Source organism: Euprymna scolopes, chromosome 9 (assembly GCF_053919585.1).
Source record: "Euprymna scolopes isolate OS-2025 chromosome 9, ASM5391958v1, whole genome shotgun sequence".
NCBI classification, from domain to species: Eukaryota; Metazoa; Mollusca; class Cephalopoda; order Sepiida; family Sepiolidae; genus Euprymna; species Euprymna scolopes.
This window is the reverse complement of record NC_136490.1, coordinates 50,271,844-50,298,296: the sequence shown is the minus strand read 5'-3', so window position 1 is coordinate 50,298,296 and position 26,453 is coordinate 50,271,844. Positions and strand designations below refer to the sequence as shown.

Here is a 26,453-nt window from a genome sequence, read left to right as displayed (position 1 = left end):
CAAATCTGAACAAAAAATTCTAAGTTACTTTTTTTATTTTAATTGTTTTAGTTTATGATTTCAAAGTGTACATTTGCAAACTATTGACCTCGTGGAGAAGTATTTAGGAATTCTAATGACCAATTGCCAAAGAGAGAGTCCTGGAAGTAATGCTTTTTGTTTCTGATTTTCATGAAGCTGATCATGTCCAGTTCTTGTAGAACATTCGTTTCTATTTTATAGCTTTTATATTGGAATGGCCTTATCTGTCTTCATATTCAAAGAGATTCTATTCTATTTGTAAATATATAATATATATGTCATGTTGGTTTTTATTGCTAATATCTTTACGCGTAATAGCATTGAACAAACGATTTATTCTGTTCACGGGGCTGGTGACGAACAAAGAATATTAAAGAGTGAAAAATAAACTTGCACAGGATTCTAACTAAAAGAGAGACCACATAATATGCACGTCGTTCAAATGATCTAGAACATCAAGATGAAATCAGAAGTTTGCAAATAACTCGTCTACATACAACCACAGAAAATAACTTACCTTTCCCGCTTGGTTGACTAAAAAACAAATGAGACTTCCTAGAACTAAGATTTGTTCTGTGGATGGAATGTTCTATGAAATAGTCGATTGAGAAATAGTCTTGCAATATCTATGACATGGCCTTCTTTAATATTTTGTTACTTTAGACTTAAGAAGAATTGATTATCCAGGAGAACAGCCGATTAAGTGATATTTTGCTCATCCCATCGAATTCTTTCATGGTGGCTTTGATCTTCCTACTGAAAACTATATAACACTTATTCTGGAGTGGCTCCCAGGTATTTTGTCAATGGAGTCAATTGTGGCTTTATGGCTGGGCTTGAATTTCCTAACCGGCAGGAATTGTCATCTTACACTAGTTTTTCATGCTTACGCAATCATCAGTGTATGTACATTATATAAAAGAATAAGTATTATTTAATTATATATCTCTCAGCAGATGCAAACTAATACCTCTTCCCATCCATGGTTTTCAGTTCTCTCCTGGAGGCGATCTTTTCAAACTGACGATCTCTTTTATCCTTTTCTATGAGTGGCCCCTTGACGATGATACGTGGTCACCCATTAGTAGAAAATATGTGTAATTTCGGGTTTTGATACACATTCTGGCTCGTTAATGAAGTGGTCTAAGACAATGTCCATGTTAAGTGGAATTGTCACGGCAGCCGAATGTTAAGAAGCTTGGATTCATAATATTTGTATCTACAGTTTTAATCATTAGACAAGCAAAACATTTTATCACCGTTAACAATAACCTGACACACACACAGGGTGACCCCCCCCAAAAAAAAACGGGCCCCAACTCTAAGAAAGGGGGCTTAATTAGTGTTTTGTCCGAATGTAATGAAACGTTTGATCATAACTAGTTTATTATATTCAAAAATCACATCAAAACACTAGGGTCTTTGGCTTTTTTTTCTCCGTTGACTGTAAAATGCTCAGAAAAACAATTAAATGTCCTCTTTTTTTGGAGGGGGGGTCACCCTATATATATATATATATTATATATATGTATGTATGTATATACAGGGTGACCCAAAAAACAAAAACAAAAGCTAAATGGGGGCCATCTAGAGCATATGCTGTAGAACGGAGAAAAAAGGCTAAAAACCCTAGTGTTTTGATGTGATATTTTGAATATAATAAACTAATTATGACGTTCATTCATACAAAATACTAAGCAACGGGGCCTAATTAGAATTGGGGCCCGTTTTTTTGGGTCACCCTGTATATATGGTGTGTGCCAAATGCTGTACTGAGGTAAGCGCAATGAACGTATTGTTAAAAAAAAGTAGAGACATATGGCTTTTAAAAAGCACATTATTAAGAAAATAGAAAGATTTGATATGCAATTAAATAAACTGGAAAAAGGGTGATATATCGTAAAAATATTTAAAGAATGACGGTTTTTGTTAAAGAATAGCGTTTTTAAAATAATAACGTTTATTTTTCAATTTAGTTTTTTTTTAAGAGTCCAACTTGATTCGGCATTAAGTGACCTGAAATGGTTGACATGCCGTAAAACAAAACAAACTCACAAACCATCTTAGCCGGTCTCTCTCTCCTGAACTACGAGTTCGAATCCGATAAGCGTTTCACTTTTCATTCACTCTGTAGTATTTCTATTTTTATTTTCAGCTCCGCCAACTAAACAAATCGCTTGTTTAGTAATATTATCCATGCAAACTTTAGAATCAATAATGATTTAGAAAAACAAAAACAACATGATATATAACATACCGTCGGAAATAAAATTAAATATAAAAATATAATATATATAGGGAAGCATAAGTAACTGATTGGTTAAAACATTTTTGGTTCAAATAAAATGTACTGGTTTCTATTGATAAGGCCTTACCTGTCCGGTTACTTCTGCAACCCTGTATGGCTATATTTATTGTGTATATATATATTTATTTCCATAGCCTTGATAAACAAAACGTATACATACTGACATAAACTGGCTATATACGCATAACTGTGTCTATGTGCCTTGCTGCTTTGGTATTTATATCTATTTATTGTGGCTTACGGTTCCAAATGATGTCTTTGTAAAGCTTTCTCTTTTTTATGGGTGTTGTATGAAATGGAAGAAATGAAACTGTTTCTATCAAAATATCGTTTTCTGTGTTTAGTCTATTGTAATTTTTGGTTTCGATATTGTGTATGCAAACGTTCGTCATCGTTGCTTTTAGCGACAGAAATTCTTTTTAAAGGAATCGTTGTTAGAAAATGAGCAAATACACCTGTTTTGCTTTACTTAATCATGCTGTGCCCTATTTGTCTAAAACGAAAGCATGTTTTATATTTCATATTAAGCTTTCTCCCTGACGCTGGCTGCGGGCTTGTCAGATTAAAATCAAACATGATAATAGTAAATATTTTCCTAAATTATTGTATATTGGATTACTTTTTAAAATTTTAGCAAATCTTAAAAGAGCGTATTTTATACAGAATATTTTCCAAAAGCTTTCTTATTTTTTATTTTATGTTTGATTTCTGTCTGACAGACCCATAGCAAGCATCGGACGATCTTGCTTAAAGAAGGCCTAATATTGAATTATGTTATAAATATCGGTTTTGAACAAAGTGGCCATTTTGTTCGTCCACTTGTTTACGTTATGGCCTTCACTTCCTCTGCCTATACAAATGGCTACTTCGCCCAGAACCGATATTTACAACATCTTAAAAAGCTAATATTTCATATAAAAATTAAACATTTTTAAATGCAAACAGCTCACAAATGATGAATTAAAGCAAATATTTTTTTTAATTTCACCTATCGTATTACTTTAAAATAATTTATGTCGCTAACAGTAATGGTTACGCAAACATTTTCTTATATTTTTAAATAAATTCTATGAATATATGAATAGATTTTAATTTGTTCAAGTGTACATGAATGTTATTTCTTTTTCCTCAATAGGTATTTAATCCTATTTCTTTTGGAGTGATTGAATAATCAGGAACGAAATGAACAAAAGAAAAATATTACAATAAAAAAAACAATACATAATATTCTTATCATGCTCATAATTATTTTCCATCACATTACTAAATTTTTCAATCAATACCATGAAAAAAAAAATTAATTTTTCCTAAAATTATTCAATTTGTTTGTTATGAAATGCATATTCATTTATTCTAATAATCATTAATATGTATACGCTCGCATGTATGACTTCAATTTTTATCCACATCTTTATTAAAAGTATAAAGCGTATTAGTTTAAGTAAAAAATAAAAATGCCAGTCATTTTACAATTACTACATTTATTACCATTATTGCTAATCTAATATATAAATTACTTATGCAATAGTAAATACTACATCTCTCTTTTTACATTTGATAAAATAAATCGAATATTTTAGTGTCCATACGACGTATTATGACGCCATCCAACTTCTGGCGAAAATGCAAATTGATACAAGATATCATCTAATATTCATATAAAATATTGTGTGAACCGGTGAATTTTTTAAAATAAAAAATAGAATATAAAAAAGAAAACGCCTCGAACTAAAAAAAATAAAAGTAAAAAAGAAATAACTCAAACACAAAACTGGACAGAAAGCAATCCAAAAGAAAACGTCTCATGATAAAAACAGATTAAAAGTAGATGTATCTGAATTGCTATTTACTTTCTCACCTCCTAAAATATTTAAAATGGATTTATCACGCATCTTTTACTCAGTAACTTTTATGTGCCGGGACGAATATATATTATATACACACTAATAGAGTATACAAATCGTCAAGCATACATGATTAATTGAATCCACTTTTCACAAATAAACACACATTTATGTTTATTATAGTTTTAATTTTGTAGCATTAAATACATAGCCATTTATTTATTCTAGATATAAATGTAATGTTCATGAGCAAAATATAGATTGATGTAGCAACACATTTAGATGGAATGAGGTATTGAAATATCGAGCTTCAAGACATGCAACATTTATCGCACAGTATATGTGATATTTTATGTTTTGATTTTTTATTTTGTCCATAGTTCAGCACTTAGAGTGGTCCACAATAATGAATTTTTGTCCTCACTTGGCTTGGTCCAGTTGAAGGCCGGCATTATTGGAATCGTTGCACAGAACGTCTTCCCATCTCATCATCGCCATATCTATTGATTCTCGGCGACTTCTAATTGAAATGCTTGTTTAATTATCTGGTTTACCATTTCACCATCTTTTATTTGATTCTTTGATGAATTTATTATTTCTAATAAACTATCCTTTCCTACTATTTCTCGTCCAAATGAAAATAAAGAAAACTGAATCTGAAATCGTTTCAGACCCTAAAAATTGTAAGATGCCAGATCGTAGCTTGATTAGTTCAGAAAAAAATACAAACTTTAACAGATGTATATCAATTTAATAAAGATTTGACATTAATTCAAAGTTCATTTAACTAGTAAATAATAATAATCTGATGTCAAAGATCGTGTTGTTCATTATTTGATTTTCTCTGTACAAGAGCTTGGAGTATCACAAGTTCGAGTTTTAATGTAAGGTTAGGCTCGAGCGGCACAAGACCCAGTATCAAACAATCCACAAAAATTGATTAATTCAAATTCATTGGAATTGTTATCAATAATTGGCTGAGATGATTGTTCTGGACAAGAGAAACGAAATCCAGGTAACATGCTCCTCAATAAAGGAGGTGATAATGCCTGGGAGCATAGCCTCTTTAGAAACACATAGGACAAACAACTCTGACAGTAACCCCGAGCGCCGTGGACCGAACATTCATTATTGATTGGTTTGCATCAGTATCCTAAAAACATAATCAATATCTTATACTTGTAAAATCTAGTAAGAACTTAAATCAATAATAGTTTTATGTTAACGTGAAAAAAACATCGATTAACTAAGCTAGGAACAGCATTATATAAGATATAACTAGGACTAAAGCTTTTTCTTATGCCTCAATAAGAATGGTTGGAGCTTTTTTCTTTTAAAACCATTTTTGCACTGTCGATGTGTACAGCACATAGCTTTTATGAAGGTGAGATGATACTTCTGGAGTCGATCAGGACTGTTGTCTGTCTATTTCAGCTCAGCTTCTTATCCGCTCAGCGATGACAGTGCATAATCAAACTTGATGCAGCTTAGAAATTTAATTTAATTTGTAGCGGTCATTAATAGTGAGAAAAATCCAACGAAGATTTTTGTTAAAATTATGCACTTTGAAATGCTAGAAATTGGTTTTAGGTTTTGATATTCTTTTTTTTAAATTAGTTTTTCATTTTTTTTAAATGCTTCAAAAAAATGAAAAACATAAATTGAGTTTCAGAATTTTTCCTGGTGTGGGTAATGATAATGGGAAAAACTAGAGAAATACATTTTTACAATTTTGATACTTCCAAAAGTATCTAAAAATAAAAATAAAATTTATATTGACTACGAACAACTAAGTATTTCAAACTTTTTGATTTTCTTTATCAATTTTCTAATAAAATTTATATTATGCACAGACGAATAGATAATTACGTCTCCTTTAAAATAGGTCGACCAATTAGTTATTTCCGACATGAACAAAGTATTTTCTGGAAGAAATAAAATCGAATTACGCTTTATTTATTATATTTATTAAAATTCCAGACGAATTTATTTAAAGTATTTATAATTAGTTTAATTTCGATTATACAGACTACTGTAGTCACCTTGATGGTTATTATCAGAACGTTCCGATCGATTTAACCTAATATCTTCTTCAGACAAGTATCCGTAGTGTAACCACTAAAGTCTTAAGTAAAATGTAATTCTAAGTAGCACTTTCCCTCACTCATCTCATCGTTCAGGGTTGCTCCAATTCACTTGAAGCAAATAAGATTGGCATAAGGGAAATTTACAACATGCATCTACACACAGAACTGTCCACTATTTAAGTTTACTTATTTTACTTGCTAGTGGCCAATACAAGTCAACATAAACATTTTCGTTAGCAAATTTTCTGCATGTTTCAGAATTCTCAAGCATGTTTCACACTTCACGAAATTATTTCACTGCATGCACGTTTTGTTACTCAAAGAACAAACAAAAAATGGCCCTCTTGTGATTACATATTTGTTTTGTATAGAAATTTGTTCAATTTTCTTTTATTCAATTGCATGACAGTACAACATTTATGTTTTTCATTTTTATATAATATTTTTTTATTATTATGAATGATTTTTACAGCTATTATAATTATTGCTGCAGAGAATAACCTTATGGAAATTCTATGGTGCCTTTTACATCAATCGGTATAATTTATTCTTCCTTGAAATAATTAACAATTGCATTAACACTAGAAAACAATAAAGGAAAAACAATCCTTTTCCTGCTTCCATAAAAATTATTGCTATTGCAACCAAATATTGTTTACATAATAACTATAATTTTAATAAGAAAAATATTCGTTTTGATTTAAAAAGAATTGCATTGTTATTTTGTTATTTTACAGGAAGGTTATTTCAGACTAATTGTGCCATGTGGAAATTCCACGGTGTCTTCTTAACCCATTTGTATAATTTACTGATATTATTTCAAAAAGGAATAGCATTCCTTTTTGAAATAATATGTCTGCTGAGGTCAATATAAACAATAATTCTTATTGCCACATAAAATTGACCATAACTAATGTAATGGTATTGTTTATATTTTAGTTGCAACGCTTGCCTTCAGTGCAGATATAGTCTGGGGATTATATTTGATAGACATTATGATCGAGAAACCAAACGAACTGTAACACCCAAAATTTTTATTTGTGGTGTTACTTTGCCCTAACTGTACTTACATGCAGAGATTTAAATGTAATGTGAACAGGTATTTCGCTGCTGAACCTCTCACTATCAGCCACGATATCAAATAGTAGCCCCGTACGTCCAAGTGGCAATATGCCTTGTTTGGTATAAAAATAAGTAAAAAAAAATAACATTGGGGTTGTGCCATTCTGTAAATAAGGAGTGGCGGTTTCAAAATATAATTTGGTTTTCTTGTCACTTTCGGAAAATATTTTATGAATAAACTATAAGAAACTTGGTTCTAGCCTGGATGTAGCCACTTATATTTATGAAATACTTTACAGATTCTACTGTTATGATATTCAGTCTTGAGGGGCAATGGTTATTTCTTGTGCATGGGTCTTCATTTTGAGTTGATTATGAAGCAAGGGTAGTGCAACTATAAACCGCCATAATCTTGAACTGGTCCTTCTTGAGTTCAATGGCAAGAGAGTTTAAGATGATTCGAAATAATGACACAGTAAGCACACACGTCACGTGATATTCCAAAATTGTCACCCATTCAATACTGGCCAGACTCAGGGTTGCTTAATTCTGCTGATCTATTGAGAACAGATAGTAAACTGATTAAGTTGTATATTATTGTATTCATTTCTTTTTTGCGGACTGTTACCCTCATCTAACTAGTTGCTGTTGTTTCCCAACGTTTCGGTTAACTCATCGCAATTAATCACCTGAAGAAGGCGAGAGGATGAGATCAGAATGCTGAGTCTTGTAACTGTATCTCCAGTAATTATTACCTTCCATAGTTGTCGTCTAACCAGGCTTTGGCCAACTAATCCTCTGGCCTGGGCGGGTAGGATTTAAACCGCTATCTTCAGACAATGCTCACCTGGAACCATAGAGACTCAACCACTCTATCCACTGCACAAGGGGCCCGAAAAAAAAGGAACTAATACACAAATTACGCATCTTAAAGGGTTACAATAAAAATCTATATATCTGTAAACGTGAAATTGTCTGTGTATATATATATGTTTGGCAGGAAAATGTACACATACAAACTACTTTGTCAATTTTCAGTCTAAAGACTCGATATTTGACATAAGGGATATTGAGATTAGAGAAGATCTTTTAAATCGGTTTTCGGTCAGAAATTTGGTAGAGCTTTTAATGGTCAAATCGTTAAACTTTTACCCTTTGACAATCAAACTCCTCCGTAATTTTGGGTTAAACACTAGAAACTTTAGGTGTAGGTTTTAATTTTACTGGAGCATGAAACAACGAACCTAATGTTAACCCTTAACATTTAAAGTTAAAAAATAATTTGACCTCTAGACCAAAAATTGGCTGAAACATTTGAAATTTTACAAAGAGTGTATTCAGACATATGCCAAGCTTTAGCATCGTTTTTCGGCCGAAAATTTGGCTGCCACGGGGTCAAAGTTCAAAAGATTTGCCGTCTCTACCAAACTATTCAGCAAACTTTGGGTCTAAACTATTGAGATTTTACACAAAGGGTATTCAGACATGGAAGTCACATTTTCGCTCAAAAACTGATGTCTTGGAGCAAGCTTTTTAATCAAAGTTGAAAGAGTTTGCCTTTGCAGACCCTAGCAAAGCCAGGCTGCACTGCTAGTAATATATAAAACTGTTTTATTATCTAAACAATAATGTACAAAGATTATTATGCTATAGCATGTACTATATTATAACTAACGATGAAAGATAAAACTATAAACTAGTTATCCCTTTTGTATTGACGAGGTTTAAGGTTGCTTAACTTTGGTGATCTAATAAAAACAGATGCTTTATGGTGATTATTCTGTAATTATAGTTTTAACTAAAATAAAACCATAATACATACGATATGATAATAAGCTTTTGAGTAGCTTATAATATACTACATGCGATATCATAAAATAACTAATGAAGAAAGACAAAACCATAAACCCCAGGATTCCTAGCCCAACTGCCTTACGCTTAGGATGCAGAAAGTGTGATTTATAAAAGCTGCGTACCCGTAGATGTCTATTAAGAAGGTCATTTTATTGATATCAATAATAGCAGGCCATTATCATTCATCGCCTGCATATTGTCGAAGAACAAATTGTTGGGCGATTTAGAATTGCTTACCAGTTTACACTTTCCCGGGCAGAAATAGGAAATGCAAGCAAGTCATGTGACAGACTAATAAATCTTTGCCGCTCACTTTCTCGACTCGGCGGCCATTGTTGCTGGAAATTCGTAAACCACAAAGAATTCAAATTTCTGTTGGAAAGTTCAGCACTGCCGTACGCTTCCTGCCAAAAGAAATGGGATTTCTTTGACTGGTGAGAACAATGAAACGAGCGTTGATGAATTGTCTCCCATTGAGACGCAATGCATTTGAGGTGAGAGAGAGAAAGAGAGAGAAAATTTGTGTGAGAATTGAAGATGATTGAATGAAGTTCTTTCGGGGGCCCTAATTTTTCAAAACTATCCCTGAAAGAAGAATGCGAATATTTCATCTTCGTTATCTTTTGCTTAGAAACCAGGTTATCAAATGTGAGTATAGTATCGTATGTCCGTGAAAATAAGCGAACAGCCTCACTATTTTGTTCTTTAAAACTTGACCACTGGACTCTTGATACTCGCTCACTTTTGAAAAATAGTTGACAATTAATATTTTCATATCAGTAAAATAAATTGAAATCTGCTGGTCTGCTATCCAGCTGACTGCAATCTTGTCTTCAAGTCGAACGTAAACAAGTTCTTATTCAACCTTCCTCGTAAATAATATTATACTAAATTTCCACCACAAATGATTAATGCAGTACTGTCCCAATGACTACCATACGCACAATAATCCTTATCCTCGAGTGGCCTCCGGGCCTGATGTGTGGTGAATCCTCTGTTAAAAAGTTGTTTCTTATTGTTCTACCTATGAAAATTCAGGTTGCCTAATTATCACACGAACAATTTGTCGAGCCTTAATTCGTCGTACATAAACAATAAACTCCATATTTGTATTGTGCTTGAAAATAATAGATAATTTTCAACTTTTATATAAAAAAGAATGTTGAGATAAAAATCGGCCCACACACTATTACATTTCTATGAAATTTCATACGAAGGTACTTTATGCGTCTTCGTGTTTTGTGACGGAATGTCCTCTATAAGTATTGATAATCAAAATACTCCAATGAAAGAAGGAGCGGGCGATGTGGAGCAAAGTCAACATCGTATGCAGCTTAAAACCTCTCAAATGCACTTGAGATGTTATTAACACACAAGGCGAACGTTTCTACATAAAATCAACACTACGCTGTTTGATATGACAGGGGCGCTTTCGAAACGAATGTTTATGTTTAAAATGGAAAGGTTAATATTATAGTGCAATTGTGCTTTAAACTTAAATTTTAGTCATTATATATAAAAATAGTAGGAATGCTAAACTTCTACCCGATGTACAACGATGGGCCTTTAACTAGAGCAGGCAATCAATCGATTTGATTAAAAATAAGCAATTTCATCTATTTGGATGACAATAAAATACTGAAGTGTGAAACATTCGTTGAGGATAATTCAATTCTGGGCAACATCGAGTCTAATTACTAGTATATTTTTAAAGTTGATATTAAAAGCCGATTTTTATCTATGTCAATGTCAGAACGAGAAAAACAATTTAAACATTATTAAAACGAAGTTCTTCATGTAGTCACTCGCATATGGATGACTGAGTATATGAATGTTTACTAAATTGCATATTTCTTTAAAAAAACGGTCGTCAATTAATTACTTAGGCTTTCTTATTAGATGATTAAAGAATAATAGTTTCATTTCACTGTTACGCTGAATTCTATTTATCCATAGTTTTTACATTCTGCATAATAGCGTAGAATTTAAGGAAAACGTTCTAGCACACACATTTTATATATATATATATATATATATATATATATAAATGACCTTGTCAGTGTGTGTGTGTGTGTGTGTGTGTGTGAAAGATCTCTACTAAATTCCTCTCTGAATATTTGGTCTACACAGTTAAATTTTGATATATAGGGTATTTGCACATGTAGCACACTTTCGATTTTGTTTTTAGCTGACAAAAATAGCTTGAAAAGTTCGAACAAACTGGTGACCCTGGCAAAAGTAACTCGATTAACTTCTGAACATGTGTACATATACACTTTTAGCTTAAATCGCTTAATTTTTAACCCTTTTTCAAAGTCTATCTGGCAATAGCTAAAGTAATAGTCACAAAGGTTTGGATACTAAATGTTTTGGTTTCGATTACAGCTGATGGCATTAAAACACTTTTTTAATATCGAAATCTTAGCTATATATATTGGGTACAATATAAGAGAATTTGCTCTATAATAATAAAATACTCTAAATAAAATAGATTTTAATGAGGATTTCGTATTTAAGACTTAGTAAATGGTAGGCCACCCGGCGTTGCTAAGTACTATTTAAAAAATAAATTCAATAAATAAAATAAAAATTGTAAACTAAAGAATAAAGTCTAAAAACAGATGGATCCTTATTTATGCCCGGGCAACGCGGGAAATTTCTTTCCAGTATACCTAGGAATAAAAGTAACGAAACAGTACTGTTAGTCGTTTAATACTTCAACCATCTAAATCAGCTTTTTTACTCGTGGACCCCTTTTCCCTTCTTTTTATCTTGATGGACCACTTCATAACTATTGGCCATAAGATGATCTATTTATCACTAGTATAAATTTTGAGGTTTATATAATATTTCTTTATTTGCATTAAATTAGTTTTCATTTAAAAATAAAACTTAATTAAATAATCAAAGTATTCTACAACAACTATGATAATTATGATAATAAGTAACATTAATAATTCTATGGACCCCCAGAAATATTTAATGGACCCCGGTTGAGAACCCATGATCTAAATTGATATAGACATTCTATCGATCAAGCAAACGCGACAGAAAAATTTACATAGTAAAATGGATATTAAAATAAAAATGATGAAAACAAATTTCAATAAACTAAAACAGTTTCTTTTCGTTCTTTAACGTTTTAATAAAAGCAAACATTTTTCCAAATAATACTTCATTATTGATTATGTTCAGTATTGATTTCTTAATCAAGAATTCAATAACTTTTCTCTACATGTCTGCTTCAACAAAGAAGTTTAATTAATCCTTTGTTCTTTGATTTATTTACACATGCAATTATTGCTCGAAACCAAAGCGTTTTTATATGATTTTATGATGAAATTCTTATTTACGTTTATAACGAGTCAAACATACAGACACATTTAGATTAGTCTTATTTGAGTTATTCAAACTACCTGAGCACAGTTTATTTCCTAGAATATCTCGTTTAAATTTGAACGGATATTCCTACTATTGCAAGGAATATGTGTTTAAAAGAAATTATAATTGCACAGTACCATGTCACCCTTAAACAAAGTGTATGCGACTGCCAATGCAATCCTCTTTCTGTATAAGGGCTACTGTTTCCGCATCTAGGCAGGAGCTGATTGGAGCGTCCTATCTTATCTCTATAGAGTTCCAAACCGGCTTTGAAACTTGATGAGGAATGCCCTTTTCTTTTCCCTGCAACCACTTTCCCATAGAAGAGACGTTGCAAACCTGTCTCTAATCTATGAAAATAATCACTTCCGTCTCCAATCTGCAAACTAGTGAAGAATTTAACTTTTAATAGCGTTCAGAAGATTTTTTTTTTTTAAATTAACCGTTAAAAGAAAAGTGTGATTTTATTCTGAACTTTAACTAGTCACGTTTTAAGAAACTTACGATATAAAAGAAAAGCGGATGGGGGGGGGGGGTTCTTCCGAAGTTTGTTGGTGACGTTATAAGTAATTGCGAGATAAGATGGAAGCCAGAAATTAGGGGTGGGGGACTGAAAAAAAAAGATAGAACAGAGCTCAGATGAGCACTTTCCATGATCCCCCTTGCCAAACATTCATAAAAACACTCGACTATCAACAATTTCACCCACTCTCTATCTGTGCCTTAATCTAAACGTAGATTTCATGAAGAAATCAAGCCCGAGGGCCGCACAGGCGGACAGTTCAAGAAAAAAAGCTAAGTAATTACTCTCTTGTATAAAAAAGTGTAGTATCTAGTAGTCTCCTAATGATAATTCATTAGCGAAAAAAATACATACGAGAGAAGGGGTTCTGTTGACAAAAAAAAAAAAAAACTGGACAGAGAGAGAGAGCTTGTCGACCCTGTTCGGCAACCTTCTAGTGATGATGTCACAAACAAAACACCTGCTTCCAATTTGTTATGAATACACACGGAAGTAGTAAGGTGTAAAAAAACTGTCATGAGAATGCTCACGTCAGTTTGCAATTTGCTTTAACCGAAGATGGCGAAACAGAGATAATTTAAAATTTGAACGCATATTCCTAATATAATTTTATCGTAAATTTTCATTAAGATACTAGAACATTATCCCAGCAAGTAAAATAATTAACAATCAAACTATATCGGTCAATTGCTGATTGAAAGCTTACATGCAATTTGATTCCGAACAAATATTGAAATATTTTAAATGCAATTTTTATATTTCTGTTGACTTTCCATCAAAAGTAAATAACTTTTCGGTTAATCTATCTTTAATCGACAAATGTGCATTTTAAAATGGCAAATACTTACCCAAGAGCTCATTAATTGTTTTAGTTTAAGAATGTTAATAAATAACGAATTGCCAAAGAAAGACAACTGGAAGTAATGTTTTCTTTCTGATTTTCATGCAGCTGATCCTGTCCAGTTCGTGTAGCACACCTGTTTATACTTTAGAGATTTTATATTAGAATTGCCTTATCCATCTTATAGATAAAACAGGATCTATTTTAATAATAAGGACTAGCAAGGAGACCCGACGTTATCTAGCATCACAGAACATTTCACCCTCCTATATTTTTATTGTCATCGGACCCATAAAATCAACCATTTCAAAATCCAATCGATTGGTTGTCTGCTCTAGTTGGGGACCCATCGCGGTACACTGGGAGCAAGTTTCACATACCTCCCCACAGTGACGTAGTCCAAAATATAATGTAGTCTACATTGCACTGAAAGGAACCTACTGATGATTTTCTAAGTTATTTTTTATATATAATGGCTTGAATCAAATTTTAAAACGAAAACTCAAGTATCATGGTTCAGTTGTGCTCTAAGCAGAATCATCACTTTCGAATGCACTCCTGTCATAAAATCCACAGTAAGTACTTTCATATATGTTGGGCCTAAATAGATGAAGGGTTAACAGTCTATCAATGGCGTTGAAAATTATTTTAATAAAGAAAAACATTTTGCTTTAATTAGGTATCACTGTAAAAACCTGTGAGCATATTTTCTAAATCAAAATAATAAAATTGAGTGCTAGTACAGTTTGTAAACCAAGCACATCTAACTGTCTGCTTGGGTTTACCTGAAACTTGAGGAAAACCGCCGCATTACCTCGAGCGTAAGCAAGCAAATCTTACAAATACTATTGAAACAGAGACTAGCAAAATTCACCGGATAGCACAACTTAAAAATTAAACTAGTAAAGAAATGAACAGTAAATGTAGAAATAATAACCTTGTATGGCAGCGTTTTATTTTTGTTTTTCTGATTTTTTTAATTACAAGTTATTCTTGACAAAAAATTATTTCTTTTTCATTTTTATTACATAAAAAAATTCAAAAAACTATTTACAAAATATCTTTCATGTTTTGTTTGAGTTTAATTTGAAGAAAAAGATGTTGCCATTTTGTACAAAAAACATCAATAAATAGAACATTTTCTTGTTTTGACAGAATGTATTTTTTTTATTATAGAAAGGAGGGGTTCTGCATTACAGTTGGGTACGGTGATCAAGAAACCCTCTTTCTCAGCGTGGATCCTATCCACTGAAAGTTCAGAGTAGTGTGAGGACTCTAACAGACGAAAATATAATGTCGGCAAAGACAGGGTCATCTATCGTGGTCTCTGATCTGCCAGGGATTTCTAATTAATAATCCCGGCAGATTTTTCACATAAAGTTCGTCCCATCTACAAAGGTGTGTCCAGAGCCTACTTTGCATTTTTGCATCATGTTTTCACTATGGTCACTTCGTGTCACCACATGTTTTCTGATTTAGAGAGTCTTGCCTAAAAATTGGCTGAGAAACATGCCAGTTCGCAGCAAGGTCTATTTTAGTCAATTTACGTTTGTGTACTTCCAGGCAGAACCATCTGTCAGAGAGGCTCGCTCTCCGAAGATGTATTCTATGGCACAGGTCCCGCAACTTAACTCGTCGTCGCCTATTGTCAAAAAGAAAAGTTACTGGCAAACGAATTAAGGCGTTTTTAGGGGCCTGTCGAGAATGGTTAGATTTATTGTAATGTTAATGATCCATGATTTACAGGTAACATCTATTTTTTTTTATTCTTTGCCCGAATGAAGACGATTTTTGTATAAATATTGGAAATCACGCCAATCTTCATTGTTACTTTCTGATCGGCTGACTAATTCGACAGGCAAAGGTTTCCATCAGGTTCCGGCAAACTCGTGCAACCACTTCGTTAACTGCACTAGTACCAAGAAAAGTATTAATTAGTAATGGGATGGTTCCAATTTTTTTTTCCTGATTCCGATGCAATTCTCTATGCTAATGCAAATACTGATTTCGATTCTTGTAAAATCTCTAAATATTTAGCTATGGATTTGTTTTTCATTTTTTGACATTTCCTAATTACCATAAAACCTATTTAATAGGTTTATATAATTTCGTGACATAAAAATACGCTTGTGTTACTTGATCTACAGTGTTTTAGTTTTACTGGTTGTTTGATGTAAATAAATATTTATCATTAGTACCAGCAAAAGAAAGTTAAGTTAAAAAAAAAAAAAAATTATGGAAATCAAAAGGATCGTTTTTGGTATTGGAAAATAGGTAAAAATGTTCCAATATCCCGAAAAGTTTGAGTATTAATCTTTATATAAAACAATCCAGAAACATTTAAAGTTAATACTAATTGTCTAATACACTTTCTTTTTGACGTTTTCTTTCTGATTATAAATAAACATGCATTGAAGAATTTACATTTCGTTTTGATTTATAACCATTTTTTTCCTTGCCCTCTACAGGCTGCAGCTGAACATAAAACTTGCAATGTCGGGTAAGTAGTTCTCCTATACGATTTATTGTCATCATTTAATATTTTTATGTTATCCTTCTATTTTGCCAATAAGTATTTAAATTAATATCAAAATGCCATAAAGATATTTGTATAGAAATGAAAACAAAGAAAGAGGTTAATATTGGTACAAAATGATCTAGTAAGGCAACATATTAACGAGTATAGTTGGGCCGTTCCCTGTATGCAGTATTCAACTTATATCTACCTGTTGCCTTGTAACCTTTCAGTAATAAATCGTTTTATCTTTTTACTAGCCTGGGTGCCCGGCGTTACCCGGGTGTTTGTTGAGCAAAAAAAAAAAAAAAATTGTAGTAGGCAGGCTCGAACCCGAACCTGGAAGGAGGAAAAGAACGTGGAATAAAAGTTATGTCTTTGCTGTTGCATCCATCGCTAAACCGGAAGTGACGAAGGTTTAAAATAAGGCTAGTCAATCGAAAAGAGTGGATGGCTTTATAAATGTCGGCAAAAAGCGCCCCCGTCCTGTAGAAAAGTGCAGGAATTAATGTTTTTAGCCAATTTTGTAATACTTGTCGTACGAAAGGTTGCGCTTCAAACGATACCAATCTCGCGAAACTCCATCGCCTCTGTCGAAAGTTTTAGGCAGACATGCATACATACATACATTTAAACAGACAGGTGAGATTTCTATTATAGATGTTGGCCATATGAATTATCACATACCACTTTTTTCATGTCATCTGAAACTATTTAATACATGCAAAAGTGTTCAATATTTTGCAGATTAGGAAAAATACTGAATCTGATGCCGGTGAAATACGATGGGGTAGCTCCAATCCTGACAACTAGAACTAATAGGAGTGATTAGAAAAGTATTTTTCGTCATTTCTAGCTAAACATAACAGACAATAAACGCCTTTACAGTTTTCTTATCTTGAAAACCTAGGCTGTGAATAGCAATTCGAAAAGATGTTGAAAAAAAACCCAGAAATCTTTCACTTCCGGTGTGTGTGTGTGTGTGTGAGAGAGAGAGCAAGAGAAGAAATAAAAGTGAAAACAAAGAAATCGAAAAGGTAAGGTAAGGGTAGAGACTGGTTTAAATTGTTTTTGCATCTGATGAGATTATCGACATTTTCTGCTTATTTTCACAACATTCCACCGAATTTATACCAACAGTCACTCTTGCGGGATTAGTAATTCTGCTTGCTTCTGAGTAATACAAAATGGTTCTGGTTAGAAAAGACATTACTTTCTGCATAAAATTTAATCGCAGATTTAAAAAGAGAAGAAAACTATTCTCTCTGAAAATAATTGATTTTCGGAAGTTTTCCTTCGTTTCTTTCTTTTTATAGTCTTATGTACATTCTGTAAGAAAAAGTGGATTTGATTTTGATATTTACGTAGAAATGTTTTATCATGCGTCTGAACTTAACGATGGAAAATTTGAAATGGAAATAAGTCAATGGAAGGTTTGAGTTGAAGCATTTTAAACGAGGAGAAGAATGAAAAACAAAAACGTGACTTTTCCCTTCATTACTGATGCACATATTGAGAATGAATAGAGAAAAATAAATCTCTCTTATGCCCTTAATGTCTTATGCATTTTATAATCACATTATATAGCCCATTGCACAAAGATATTTTAAAATTCTATTTTCTTTACGTGAACGAAAATGATTTTTTTTATAAATAGAGTTTAGTATAATCATACATGTTTCATATATATATATATATATATATATATATATATATATAAAATTAAACATATATATATTTCATTTTTATATGTCTATATATATACATATATACACACACACACAGATATAAATGTATGTATATGAGAACAAAATGTTACCCGTTGGGCGATAAGTTCCAATTAAAAAATACATCAATACTGAAAAATTATGAACTAGCCGGGAGATCCGACGTTGCCCAGAATTGTATGATATCCACGAATGTTTCTCACTTCTATATTTTTATTGACATCCAAATCGGTGAAATCGACCATTTTTCGATCAAATTAATTTCTTGCCTACTCTAGTTGGAGACCCATCATAGTGAAACGGGAGGAATCTTCACATGCCTCCCTGCAGTGACTTCCAATACAACACCTATCTAAAACCACTGCCATATACATAAAGTTCACTTGTGTGAAATTCCATAAAAATTGCCCAGCTGTTTCAGCGTTCATAGGGAACTCTCTCTCTCGCTTTCACGCACACATATAAAAGAGATTTTGTATCCTATGTAATAGTAGAGATATTATACATGTTCACTATTTTATGTAGACACGAGCAAACAAGTCCTGAAATATGACATCATTATTTTCAAGTTGATGTCCAATACTTATAAGCAATATTGGAAAGAAACTATTCAGTCATAACTTGTTCTGGTGCTACAATGACCTAAAATGCACCAAACACTGGAGTTATACTTTGTTTGCAGAATATAATTGCTTTTCCCTTCGAAAAACACAAAGTACAACAAACAAATTTTTCTGTACAAAACAACTAATCCAAACACCATGAATAAATATTTGAAGATATAAAGAACTTGGAGCATAAAAACTAGTGTTGGAACGATTACTTGGAATCGGAAAAATTGATGCCTATTTTCCGATGCCAAAACGATTCTTTTAATTGTCTTTTTTATTTGATTTTGTTTCTATTGCTGTTAATAATGATAAAATAAATATTTATTGATTTTTAAACCACCAGTGAAGCTAAAATTGATAGATCATCCGCCCCAAGTGTAATTTTGACGTTTAGGAAAATGTGTTGTTACGAAAATCAGGGAAAATAACATGTTAAATATGCAATCTTATAGTTAATTAACAATTACCGAATCCAATTCTTTATAAATCTCTAATTATTTAAGGACGGAATCGGGAAAAATATTGGAATCGTTCCATAACTAATATAGAATCCAGTCATTTTGGTAAATGTATTTATTAAACAACCCGAAAAGGGTTGATATGCCATAACATAAAACAAACAAACCAATCCAAACCATAACATTTTACGGGATAACACTGCTAGCATAATGTTCCAGAAACATAGCAGAACAATGGAGAAAAACATAATTCAGCATGAAAGTACAGATTACGACATCGAAAATGTTACCAGGATTATCAACTTGTAAAAAAATTTCAAGTTTAATGTGAACAAATTCTTGTCTGATGTTTAAGTAAGTAAGCAACAGTACTCCATTAAATTGTTTATGATAAATCTGAACAAGTGGTACTCAGTGTACCCTTACCTCAATAATGTACAAAATCCACTTTGAAATCTAGTGAGTGATGCCTAGTTTTCTCTCCTTTTCCACCTCGGTGGTCCATCTTTGGCCCACCTGTTTTCCTGGTATACATCAATGATCACCCAAATCACACCCTAAGATCATTTGTAGACATTTATGCTGACGACACTACTATCTCTGGCAACACTTCAAAGGCCAAAATGACCAAGTTCTGTCTGATCCTCTCTCCTCTGATCTTGAGCATATGATACAATGGAGAAAGAGGTGGCTTATATATTTTAATGCATCTAAAACTAAGCTTCTCTCGTTACATTATCAACGCTCTGATCCCCGTCTGGCATCAATTATAATGAATGGCTGTCGGCTCGATGAGGCGCCACGTTTTGACAAGCTTCGGGCCTGACCTTTGGTAACGGATTTGATGTATGTGTTCCATTTCAAATCAGGAGTAAAGTTGCTGGAAAAATGGTTGGATTTATTTTATCGTTCCGGGAGATATCTCACTTCTGATGAATTTCTATACCTGTATAAGAGCCAAGTACGTCCAAAGATGGAGTTCTGTTGTGACATCTGGGCAAGACCTGCTAGAAGTATTTAATCTAGAGTTCAAAATAGACTAGTGGGGGATGCTCTCTTCCCTGCAACCTCTCCACACAGAAGAGACGTTGCGAACCTGTCTCTGCTTTATCGCTATTTTCATGGCGAGTGCTCGTCTAAGTTCTTACCTATGGTTCACCTTCAAACTTTCAAAAAACACTCGTCTAGTTGAAACCACTATCAATAATTTCCCCCACTCTTGATCTATTTGTAACCCTAAACTTGTATTTCATGGACAAAACTTCTTTTAAAGAATTGCCCGCCTGTGGAACTGTCTTCCGTTTGCCTGCTTTCCATGGCCGTCTTCAAGTCCAACACAAACAAGTTCTTGTTGAGTCATCCCATTAAGTAACTCAATTTATCAAATTTCCACTACTAACAGTTACACTTTTCCCATTGACTACTGTACACTCATTAACCCTTATCAAGGCATGTAGGCCATTCGAGGATAAGTGGTAACTCCTTTGTAAAAAACAATTAATTTAATAAACAAACAAAAACAAACTCTTTACTGTATTGTTATTTTCACGGCATGCACTTGTTTGTTTGTAGTTAGACATGTGAATAGTTCATACGAGGAGAACCAGAACCAACAAACAATGTCAAAAGGTTCCTTTTTTTCTATTTCTACCTAAAACAAAAGTACTTCCTTGAGCAAATTTTATTTCCTATGAATTGCTCGTCTGCGGAACACAGTATCATGGGACTGCTTTACAACCGAATACAAGATGGTCGTTTTCCAGTCCAATGTAAATAAATCTTTATTGAGACAACACCATGATGCAATTATTCAAGAGGGTGTCTTAGCGTTTAACCAACAATCATTTAACCATTATCATAAAGTTATCTTTGGGCCTATATAAGCAGTAACACCATAGTAAAACAAGGAGAATGAATAATGTGCTGCAAGACACTAGGATCATGGACTTGTGCTTGGAATTCTCGATTCTGTGACGTATATGTCATTTTTTCTTAAGCAGTGACTCGTTAGTGCATATCAAAACCCAAAGGCCATTCAAGGATAAGGACTAATAAGTTTTTCAGGTTAACAGTGACATAACAGGAGAATTCGTAAAGATATTTTTGGGAAAGAAATAATTATTTTAGACAACGACTCAACAAAAATTTGATTAGATTTGATTTGAAAACGACTACATTATAATCAAATAAGAAGCAACACCATAGTATTATGTTCCACAAACTTTTTTTTCCAAGAAATGCCACTTTATTCATGGAAGTTATGTTTAGTTTTAGGTATACAAAGAAAGAAAGGAAAATATTTACAGTGGCTACAAAAAGACGCGTTCTTGTTGTGAATGTTTTACAGAAGAAAACCATAAATGGAAGCTCAATCGAAAATGTTACGATGAAAGTAATTAGAAAGTAGAGAAAGCCCAAGAACCTTTTTGCTGTAGAAAAGACGCCCTGCAGTAGATTTTGAAGTCGATTTTGTAATCTGGGGAAATGCCACACAGAACAGCCCTTCATACCTTAACAGATTTGGCAAAAGTGCTCGATCCTAGAACATAGAGAAAGTTTAGAAGAAAATCAATTTTGATAAAATTTTGAATATATTGAATCATTTCTTTAAGAAATTCAATAATAAGATATTAAAAATTCATTTGAAAATGGATATTATAATATCTTATTATTGAAAAAAATTAAGTATTATTAAAATATTTAAAATTATAAAACTATGTGGACCGTATGGGCGTCTTTGCTCGAAGCTTGTACATATATCACATTTAAATCTCGATAAGGCACGCGCACGATTCACCGTAAAAACTCGGCGGATTCAATGTTGTGACTAATACATTAGTGTTTAAATACAGTACTTGTTGTTTAAGTTTTGATTCTAGCTGATTGCACCCAAATTCTATTTCTTAAAACTTGAAATCACTACTTTATATTGAGTATAGTATAATACTTAATAGGGGGTTGGACCTATATTGATGAATACATCTGCATAAATAAAAATATTATATTAAAGCGTATCTTACGACCAGGCATTTTTATTATTTCCTGAGTATTTTATGAATTCACATTAGTTGTCTGGCAAATTAAAAATTAATTACAGTAGTTCATAACGTTCAAAAGATTATTGACTGCTGCTTAAGACAATATTAAGTGAGGAAATATTACTCGAATTTACGTTTTATCAAGCCGATTCGCAAAATGTGATTGGCGAGGGTTGAAGCATGTTCTTTTATATGTACAACACCATTCTACATAAAGTTTTGATTTTTAGCCTGTAACGCTTAGGAATTCAAAATGTTACGACTACAGCATGGCCAAGGAGTCATATCTTTTTAATGGTTAGCAACCTTTTGTTGAATTTCTGTAGAGTTTCTGGTTTAGTGGTGTGAAGATTTTCAAGAACATCAAAACTGAAGTCCGGGAATTAAATCGTAATAAAGTCATCCTACAATCCGTAATGGAGAAAATTTTAGAAAGAGTACAAATTTGTGAAGTTGAAAACGGAAAGCATTTAAAGGATCTTATTTTTCATAATTAAATAAAACGAAAAACTATTTATTTACCAAACAAATCTTCAACCTTATTATCATATGTTAAAATTCCATTAAGATACAATAAAAAAAAATCTACCCAAGTGACTTCTTTGCGATCCTGTGTATATTTATTAGAAGATAAAATATATATCAATAGATTATGTGTTATGCTGTTTTCTTTGTTTATTTAGTTATTGTTGATATTTTCACTCGTAATATCACTATTTAGTTATTCATAGTTTCCGTATACTAAAGAATCCTTCAAAGCGAAAAACGAAACTCGTACAAGATTCGAACCTGCATCTCAGAGACGTGGTTTGTATTAAGTGGCATTTCTTCTAACTGTTTAACAAACATGGGGGGGGGAGCTTAATTTCTACAAATCATTTTGATTTTATAAAGAAGCTCAACTCATTAATCTAGCCGTCTAAGGCGGCAACCCTAATAATTAGTACATAAAATGTATCAATTTGATTTTACATATAGAATTCAAACCTGTGCCGCAGAAGAGTAACTAAGAATTCATCACTTATCAAGGCCCCAAAAGCATATCAAGGCTAAGTTTCTCAGATGGTGAGACAATATTGTGAGGTTTATTGATATATAGATATTACTTTATTCAAGCAAGAATTTTCGTACAGCCAATAAAAGATTCGAGAATGAACTTATCCACTTGAGTAGCATGGCATATTCCAGTTTTCTTATAAATCGGCTTTTTTTTTTTAATTTTTTTTTTATTTTTTTTTTTTTTAGTATTTTTGACTTGATTTGTTTGGCTCATTGAAATGAGCTACAGACAGTTGAGCACCAACCTATGCCTCCCCCATTGCCAAACTTTCATGAAAAACACTCGTCTATTTGAAACCTCTATCAATAATTTTCCCTGATCTTTATCAGTGGCTAAGCCTAAACATGGATTCAATAAACAAATCTTAAAACCTCCTAGAATTGCATGCCTACGAAACTCTTTCGTTTGCTCGCTTTCCAGCTGACTAAAATATGGTCGCCTTCAATTTGCATGTAAAAAAGTTCTTGATGAGCCGTCCCCTTAAGTAATCCAATTTACCAAATTTCCACTACTAATGATTACTACGATACTGTCCTATTGACTACTGTACACTCATTAATCCATATCCTTGAGTGGCCTCCGGGCCTTGAGAAGTGGTGATTCCTTTTTTTTTTTTTACAAAGGTAAGACAACGACTACTAAATATAATATAGTATCTCAAACATGATTCGAACATGTGCAAACATTGTCAATTGGATTTTCAATAGTGTAAGTGTTTTATTTTTTATTTGTGGAATTATTGTATATTCCCAAGTCTGTAAACTAAATACATCGTTTGTTCAGTGATGTCACTTCCAAAAAAAAAAAAAAAAAAAAAAAAAAAAAAGGAAAAACCTGGAAAAAATGAACACAAATATCGCATTCAAATTTGGGGCATTGCAAGCAGTTTTCTGGATATTAAGACATTTTTTCCAATGTATAAATGCCAGTGACGTTCGCCATTTTTAACATGGGGAGGAGGGGTGTTTTGTAATACTCATGCGCATTAGCACTTTTTAGTTGAGAAAAAATATGGCCACCAGTAAAAAAAAAAAACAAAAAAAAAAATGGATTACGCTGGATAATAAAGGTCTTAATATCCAGAAAACTACTCGCTTGCCCAAATCTCAATGTGATAATCGTTTTCAGCATACCGGAAAACCTATGAAAGTTGTCATTATAAAATGTGAGTGTTGAAGTGGAATACAAATAAAAAAGATACCATTGAAACATTATAATATAAATATGTTTTTTTTCTTTTCTTTTATTCAACAGCTCACCCAGTCTACCTCGGGGTAATAACATCCATGAGATCAAGTGTGTATGATACGATCACATTGCGTGGCAGAACATTGATACAGATGAAATTATGGCGTTGTCTGGCACAGTAGCCATCTTTAAAACCACTGGAGAGACAACGCCATTGATCTGACGGTACCAGCAGGAACCATGTAGACAAAAATAAGAATGACTACTGGTGAACTTGCTGATTAATATTTGCTGCTGCCACTGTTTAAAGCTGTTGTCCAGCTGTCCAGGCTGCCAGTACAGAGTTTTTAAACTGACCTACCAATCGACCAGTTAACTGATTTATCTGTCAATACAACCAGGTTGAGAAATAATTTATTCGAAATGGTTTATATGAACAAGAAAAAAAAATATTCAAACTGAAATACTGAATTAATGTTTTTGGGAAAAATGTAATTGTTTTAATTGAAAAAAAAATACAATTTAATTGAAAACTGGCACAAAAATGTTTTTCTATATAAGAATAATAATATACAATTATTAGACAGAAAATAGAAACATCACTACCAATAAAATCTTCCTCAACAACTATTGAACATGTTTAAGTAAAATAAATTCTACATTCACGTATGACACCTTCTCACACAATAGTGTTTTGGGAAATAAGAAACCGGAAAAAAATGGAACTGAACAATACCAAAATAAAATGAAAGGGAAAAAAAAAAAAAATTAAATACCATTTAAACATTTTGAAAAAAAAATAGAAATACCATTCATGATCGTTTTTTAAGTTCACCAATTTTTGTTATCATCTTTAAACCAGTTAAAAATTCAATTACATTGCTTCAAGTACAAATACCACATTCTACTCGACGCAGAACATGAAATAAGACATACAAGATTCTTGCATATGTATATGTGTGTACTCCTGAATCCGGTTACTTTGTTAGCAGGAATACTCTCATGAACAACATTTTAACTTGTTTTATTGGGGTGTTTTATACAACAAACTGAGCCAATACATTGTAAGTTGAAACAAAACAAGACTTTATAATTCATTCATATGTACTACTAAAAAAAAAAAAAAAAAAAAAAAGTATGCTTTCATTTTATATTGGATATAGAAGTCGCCTTTCACCGGGAAGGCACAAGTGGATTATTGCCTGGTTAGAAAAAAATACACGGTGACAGTGATAGGAAAGAGGTTGATTGTGTTCATTTCATTTGCCATTGGATACCTAGAGTCGAGGAAACAAAGAGTGGTGAAAGGTCAAAGTTTGGAACAAAGAACCAGCTGGGAATAAAAAAAAGAGGAGCGAGAGATGGAAAAAAAATATATGTATAATACTATCTACATGTCTTCTTTTTGTATCCTTTTTAAAACTGTCTTAATTTGGAACTGTGATCTGTGTTAGTAATGATATATTTCAATATATCATTGTAACACAGATAATAAAAATCCCCCAACCTTTGGTGAGCAGTTAATGGATCACCTATTGTTTTGAAGATTGGCTCTAAAAAAAGGAAGCCTGGAGTTTTGGATCATTTTAGTCAAGTCAAAAAATTTGATGTCAGTTGAAATAAACGTATTGGAATCAGACCGAGAGGTCGTGCATTCCCTTCTCCCTCTTGCAACAACAGCCAATGGACGTAATATTACGTACATCCCTGAAATATTATTATCCCCCCCCCTCAGCATACAGGAGTTGTTATTCCCCAGTGGACAGGAAGTTCTTTTTTGACAAAGCCAACAAATACATAGAAGAAATCTGTTATGAAAAAAAATTGTTTTTAAATGACTTATACAGATACTGTTTGTGGTTGAAAATAACATTGTGCAGAACCTCTTTGGTAAACTCACCACTTCTCAATAAGTGGAATCTGTTTGTCTATAGA

General features: G+C 32.5%; 1 protein-coding gene across 1 annotated transcript in view; it reads left to right on the top strand.

Annotated features, from left to right (window-relative positions):
* The window catches only part of LOC145284538 (thrombospondin type-1 domain-containing protein 7A-like), a 1,985,627-nt gene extending 1,960,309 nt beyond the window's left edge, over positions 1–25,318 (top strand). The window contains exons 32-33 of the mRNA XM_080133436.1: positions 16,390–16,421; positions 24,585–25,318. Of these exons, the coding sequence (XP_079989562.1) occupies positions 16,390–16,421; positions 24,585–24,636 (84 nt within the window). The 3' untranslated portion in view covers positions 24,637–25,318. The remainder of the gene's footprint in view (positions 1–16,389; positions 16,422–24,584) is intronic.
* Positions 25,319–26,453: the final 1,135 nt, after the last annotated feature.